A 7,390-nucleotide genomic window follows, 5' to 3' on the forward strand; every position below is an offset into this window, starting at 1 on the left:
CCAGGAGGGACGGGTCCTTGGAGAGGGACATCATGCTTGGGAGGGTGGAGGGACAGCGCAGGAGGGGAAGACCCTCTATGAGATGGATTGATTAGGTGACTGGGGTAATCGGGATGGATGTGTCAGAGGCAGGATAGAGCAAGGTTTAGGGCTATTGTACATAGGGTCGCTATGAGTCACAAACGACTCCAGGGCACATAACAACAAAGTATTTTTTAGTGACACTGGGGTAATAGAACACTGGGTTGAAGTGAGAAGATGCAGCTTAAATTCTGGCACTGCCTATAGCTTTGTGACCTGAATTTGTAAATTTTTTTGCTACCCTTTTAACAGACTGGTTCAGGTTCTTTTGATTAACACATTGCCGCAAATGGTGGCAAATGTGTTTCTAAGCATGGTCGTCAATTTAAAAAGTGTGCGACAACGTGTTAAGTTACACAACACTGATGCAAGTGCACATCTTCTAATTTTGTATCCAGTAAGACAAGGTATGCAAAAGTGGTTTGCAAAGTGCCTCACATTCACTAAGTAAACATAGTGCTCTGCTCGTTGATTATGGCTTGGGTTTTTCAAAATGTAGAAGGAAGAAGAGAATAAGTGAAATTAAATGTAATTCTGTATTGCACTGATTGTTATTAATGATATCATGACTCATCACTTGTTTTTGTACTTCTTTGGCCTGTTGGATAGGCATTGGGAAAGGAACTTAAGCCACTTATCTCTGTGAGCTTTGTAAGAGAGCTGATAAATCCATAGCTTGCAATTTGTCTGCTATGTTACTGTTTTCTACCTAGGAATGTTGATTGTAGGCTTCGTTATGTGGAGGGCAACACAAGAGATCGTTAAAGCCTCATCTGCTTGAGGGATGTTTATTAACTTCCTGATTATCTGATTCCTACTTCTGCTCTGATGGCCTAGACAACAGAGTTGCACTGGTTCACCCACGGTGGTGCCTCTCTGGTGACCTGAACCCATTAACAGTTCCTTGGGAAAAAGAAGATAATCCATCTCTTCTCCTGTGATTTAGAGCTATGTTGGAGGTTCAGCTGTGAGTTGATACTAACTGAATGGCGATGAAAGAGAGATTTCAAGTAATTACTTGGAAAAGATATCCTAGAGTAGGGATCAGATAATCTGAAAGTGATAAAACATCCTTCCAGCATTTTTTTATTTGGCATCTATGATCTGTCATCAGGTTATTGGCAATTATAATTAGGTTACCTAACAATCAATAGTGCAGGAAGAATTGTTGAGATAATTTTTCTGGAAGCTAGGCTGCACTGTAATCCCAAAGGCATGCGATTCGAATCCACCAACTGCTCCATGGGGGAAGGATGGTCAATCTCCATGTTCCTTGTGATTTAAGCCTTTAGAGGGTCAGTTCTGACTAGGTGATAAACAACAGCAACAACAATAAAGGTCAAGAAAACCTGAGTTTACTTTATAAGGTTTATTATTAACTTCTTTTATCTTGAATTAATTTATCCCTTTCCTTTAGCATAGCTGAGGAACTCTGGTGGCTAGTGGGTAAGAAGTTGTGCTGTCATCCTAAAGGCAGGTGATTCCAATTCATCAGCATCTCTTCAGGGAAAAGATGGGCCAGATCCTCCTGTTGGATTCACAACTTGGAAAACCCACAATTGGGTCAGCTATGAGTTGGCTCCAGCTCGACAGCAATGTGGAGTTTGCCACAGGGAACTATATTCATATGTTTTGGGGATTGAAATGGGTTGATTACATCTATATACAATTCCCAAACCATTTTTAGTATTTTAAAAACTCCTTTAACTCCTACAGGACTGACACCAGGGTTGAGGGAAGACAGAAAAAATAGGGGAGGAATGATGTATATTGAATTGAAACAGATGAGTCAGAGAACTGTTCTTTTAAACTGTGCATGGGTATTCTTGTCATTACTTTCCTTTGCACCTACCCTTTGTTATTGTTAATAGGTGCTATCAAGTTGACCCAAAATCATAGTGACTCTGTGAACAGCAGACCTTAATCCTGTCCTATCTAGAGCTATCCTCCCCATTACTGCTATATAGCTCATAACTCCAACCACTCTTCTCACTCCATCTCTTTGAGGGTCTTCCTCTCTTTTGCTGACTCCCTATTTTCCAAGGACTGGCCTCTCCTAACAACATGCCCTAAAGTATGAGAGACAAGAGTTCCATCATCTTTCCTTTTAAGGAACACCCTGTTGATACTTTCTCAAAGTCATATTTATTCTTTCAGCAGTCCATGGGACATTCATTACTCTTCTCCAGAACCATAGCTCAAAGATATTGATTCTTGTACTGTCATCCTTAGTCAGTGTCCAGCTTTCAGATGCATAAGAAGCAGTTGATAGTTCGAGTCAGGTGCACCATTAGTCCTCAAACTGATATCACTGCTCCTCTGTATCTTGGAGAGGTTCTAAACAGCAGATTTCCCCAAGGAAGCACTTTTTTTTTAAAATTTCTTAATTTCTATTACTAGAGATTGTGGATCGAAGTAAGTGAAATCATTAACTTCGTCAGTCTTTTCTCCATCTATCATATTGTTCCCTATTGGCCAGTTAGAAGGATTTTTGTTTTCTCCATGTTGAAATATAATCGCCCCATAAGCGCCTCAGGTCCTCCTTGCTTTCAGCAAGCAGAGTTTTGGAAATATTCATAGCTGCTTTTAGATGTACAAAAAGGTAAGATAAAAAAATAACAAAAAGGACAATTTTGATCCTCCCTCAAGCAAATCATAAGCATTTTATATAACTGGAGTTTAACAATTAATGAATTCTACAGAATTAGTCATTTGCATGACTTTGAGTGATGTAGGCTGGTGGTACAGAGACTCGTGAGCATGTGGCAGGGATCGTGTGGACTGTCAATTGCAGTGCAGCTGGATGCCATACCCAGGTGAAGAATGTCCCGAGACAGTGAGCACTGAGCTGCTATGAGCTTGTATGGAAGGGTATCCTTCATATACCTAAAGGACAGGGCTTGTATCCTATTCTAATCTTTTCTCCTTACTACAATAAATACTTCCTCATAAAATAAAGTTGATAAATGGCTTAGGAAAACCATTTTGAAAAAGAAATCTTTGACATTTTTGTTCAGTGTGCATTTTTAGAAGTGATTCCTAGGAGTCTGATTACTGAGTTGGAAGATTTATTTACCTGTTCCCAAATGTCTATTCAGAAAGTGTGTGTCAATTTAAAGTTTTGCCAGTCTCATAAATGGCATGCATCTTATTGTTTTATTTCATTAATGAGTAGGAGACTCTGGTGGTATAGTCCTTAGGAAGGTTGCACTGTTAACCCAAAAGTGACATCTCTCTAGTGGTTCAAATCCACTAGCCGCTTTGAGGGAGAAAGATTAACAGTCTCCTCTAATGTGATTTACAACCTCTGAAAACTCATTAAATGTTCAGCTCTGAATCATACTTGACATGAAGGCACCTAACAACAAGAGGTAACTGATAATGTCTTGATTTAGGTTAAGTGCACCTTATTTCTCTAGGTTTCAAAATGATATCCTTGAACTTTAGCCTCTTCAAAGTTCCTAGATAGTATAGACTTGCCCAGAGTACTATTTCTCTTTTTAATATAATTTCTTTACTACTACTTCGTGGGCATTGATTGTGATATAAAATGAAATCTTTGACAATTTCTGTCTTTTTTCCATTTACCGTGGTACTGCTCATTGAGCCAATTGTGAGAATTTTTATTTTCTTTCATTTAATGTGTGATCCATACAGAAGGCTGCAGTCTTTTGTCTTTAAGTGTTGTAAATCTTCTATTTTGGTCTTAGTCAGCAAAGTTGTATTATGTGTTTATAGTAGATTGTTAATGAAGCTTCTTCTCAGGATTATAGCCTTGCAAAGAATGAGGATTCTAGTATTATATTATCTATACATGAGTATTAAATTATGTCTAGATTTTAGTTTCTAAGTCCATTTATTTCTTGCATGTTATAAAGGAAAGAGGGGGCGGGAAAGGGCCAGAGGTTGTCCTCAAGAGAAATAGCAGATAGTAGCACTTGCCACTGTGGTGATTACACCTTCTCTTTGAATGACGGGGAGAAAAAAAAAAAGCACATTTTACTTTGATTATTTAGAAGAACTGTAAATAGATTTTTTTTTCTAAAACAAATCTGCTTTCAAATTCCCTCCTTTTTAGCTTAATATCTTTTTATGGCTATGATGGCAAGCTAAAAAATGTTATAAAGGTGTATCGTAAAGTAGAAATAAAATGACACAATGTAAATTACTGGGCTTTTTTTACTACTTTTGGGAATTTCAAATCTGAATAGGTAATCAGGTGTAGAGTGTATAGGTTCATTCTCCTTGTTTACCATGGATTCAGTTTTATTTTTCACTATCTTTACCCTTCCAGTAGTATTTTGCTTTTATTTAGGCTTATAAAGCCATTAAGGATGTTACTTATGTTGAGTTATTTTGCCTCTTTTTTTTTTCCAGAGGAAAGTGCAACATCTCCCATTTCTCGGACATATTTGCTGCTAGAGAGTTTAAAGCCCGAGTGGATTCATTTTTCTACATATTAGGCTACAATCCTGAGACAAGGTATGCATTTTTTTTCTTTTATTTTTTGGTGTGTATGTGTTTATATATGTAGACATAAAGATGAATAAAAATGAGTTCAAATTCTATAGTAAACTACTTTGAGAGTATTTTTAATTAATGTCTTTGCCATCTAAAGCAGTTTATTGCTTGTTTACTCTAAGGGGAAGAAAAGTGAGGAAAAATTACATTAAAAGAGTGAGAGAGAAAAATATAATTATAATTAATCGGTGTTTTGCGTTTATTAAGAATTGGAATTTTATTATCTGATGTACACATTCTATATTTCAAAGGCTAGGAATTTGTGGAAAGTTTGATGGTTATTTGTTTCTTTTGCTCACTTTTTTGGTAATAACTCAATAACTTTGAAACATCTGGTAGGATTACTAGTGTAAGATAGATACATCCAATTCTCATTCATCTTGATGATATCTCTGTAAGAGTTAAAATAATTTTTAATAAAAAGAAATGAGATTAAAATAATCATATAAAATAGAACTTAGTATAACCACGGACACAAGAAACATTGATGAGAGATTTTTTATTTACTCTGTGACAATTATTAGACCACATATATTATTAAGGATTTGAAAAAAGGAATGTTAGCAGGTCATCAGGCTTCTGTGCTTTGAATTATACAATATAACTACAAATAGATTATAAAGATATAAGAATTATTGCAGCATTGTTTATAATGGCAAAGAAATGTAAACTGCTCAAATACCCTTGTGAAAACAAATGGATAGAGAAATTTTGGTACACTAACACAATAATATTTTACATACCATTTGAACAGAATAAACTTGTGAAACACCACACAGTGTAATTGAGTCTAGAATAGATTATGCTTAGTGAAATCACTCAGTCACAAAAGGATTAATCCTGTACAAGAATACTGTTATTAAAACAGTAGTATGGTTACTGGGGTCAGAGTTAGTAAGACATGAATGAATAGATAATGACTATTTCTTGAAATAGGTAAGAGAAGGTCAATGTGAAATGATTGGATGATCAGGCATTGTGTGCATGCATTTAACAATGTGGAACAGGCTATTTGTGACTAATTGACTAGGGGGGAAAAAGCCAAGTAAAGGTTTACAAACCGAGACAATCATGGAGGTTTGGCAGGAATAGGAGGGTAGCAGAGATTAGTTGATGAATGGGCAGGGTAAAGGGAAAGGAGGGTGGTACAGTGAGAATTTGATGAGATGTTAGAATCAATGATATTGACATATTTAATTAAAGAGGCTGGATGAGGGTTTTGTTGGGGGATACTCAATCTCAGTCTCAACAGACAAACAGTCTCAGCAGTTACCAGGGTAATTATGTAATGGTCATGGTTTTTCTTTACTTAGCAGTCAAATTTGATCTTTTTAAAAGATATGGCAGGTCTGGTGGCCTAGAGGATAGAGAGTTGTGTTGCCAGCACAAATACAGAGTCCAACACTTGTTCCTTTGGAGAAAGATGGGCAGTCTCCTCCTGAGATTTATAGCTTCCCTCACTGGAGGGTTAGGTATCGTTTGGATCTAACTTGATGGCAGTAAGAACAAGAGAGAGAAAGAAGGATAAAGGAAATGGTCATTGTTTTTCAAAGCTGTGTGATATTCTCTTGTGTGAAGGTACCACATTTTTTTTATCCATTTGTTTGTTGATGGGCAGTGAGCTGTTTCCATCTCTTTGCTATTGTGCATAATGCAACAATAAACACACTTTGTATACAACATCTGTTTGAGTCACGGCTCTTGTTTCTTTAAGGTATATTCCAAATAGTGGGATAGCTGTGTCAAATGATATTTCTGTTTCCAACTTTTTGAGAAAGCACCAGACCACCTTCTGTAGTAGTTGTACTATTTTACGTTCCTTCAGCAGTGAATGAGAGTTCCAGTATCTCCACATGTTGTCAGCATTTGTTGTTTGCTGTCCTGTTGAACTTTGCTACTCTTGCAGGGGTGAGATGGTAATCTCCTAGTTATTTTCATTTGCATGTCTCTTTTAGGTAGGGATTTTGAGAATTTCTTCATGTCTTTGTTGGCTGTCTGAATTCCATCTCATTGAAGAATAAGATTAGTATGTTTATTAGGATTGCATTCAACTTGTAGGTTGATTTTGGTAGAATTGTCATTTTCATTTTACTGAGTCTTCTTATCCTTAAGTGTGGTATGTTCTTCCATTTCTCTAGGTCTCTTTGTTTATTTCCGTAATGTTTGGTAATTATCTTTTTGTAGATCTTTGGTGTCTCTAGTTAGATTTGTTCTTAAGTATTTCATCTTGTGATTAACTGTCGTAATTAGTATTCCTTTTCTTCGCACAATTTCCATATTTGTTACTGTAGAGAAAACCAACTGATTTTTGTATATTGATCTTGTATCCTGCTACTTTGCTTAATTGGTCTACTATATCAGCCAATTTTCTCAATGAATCTTTAGTGTTTTCTAGGTATACTATCATATTGTCTACGTATAGAGATAGTTTTACCTTCTGTTTGCCAATTTGGATGCCTCTTGCTTTATTGGAACGACTCGTGGGAGAAGCTCAATATCAGCTCTGAAAACCAGGCCAGGAGCTGATTATAGGACAGACCACCAACTACTCATATGCAAGTTCAAGCTGAAATTGAGGAAAATTAAATCAAGTCCACAGGAACCAAGATTTGACCTTAAGTCTGGCCCTCTCGAATTTCAAAACCATCTCAGGAACAGGTTTGAGGCCTTGAGCACCAATGAGCGTAGACCAAATGAGCTCTGGGAGAGAAAATCGTCCATGAAGAATGCAAAAGATCATTACAAAGGCTGAAGAAGAAGAAAAGACCAAAATGGATGTCAAATGAGA

The 7,390-nt window shown here is 36.7% G+C and overlaps 1 protein-coding gene across 1 annotated transcript in view; it reads left to right on the plus strand.

Moving 5' to 3' along the window:
• The window catches only part of RERE (arginine-glutamic acid dipeptide (RE) repeats), a 613,476-nt gene that overhangs the window by 355,241 nt on the left and 250,845 nt on the right, over positions 1 to 7,390 (plus strand). The window contains exon 7 of the mRNA XM_006885779.1: positions 4,459 to 4,563. Coding sequence (XP_006885841.1) covers positions 4,459 to 4,563 — 105 coding nt within the window. The remainder of the gene's footprint in view (positions 1 to 4,458; positions 4,564 to 7,390) is intronic.

This window comes from Elephantulus edwardii, unplaced genomic scaffold, assembly GCF_000299155.1.
Source record: "Elephantulus edwardii isolate Elephantulus edwardi_28Jun2011 unplaced genomic scaffold, EleEdw1.0 scaffold00045, whole genome shotgun sequence".
Classification (NCBI taxonomy): Eukaryota; Metazoa; Chordata; class Mammalia; order Macroscelidea; family Macroscelididae; genus Elephantulus; species Elephantulus edwardii.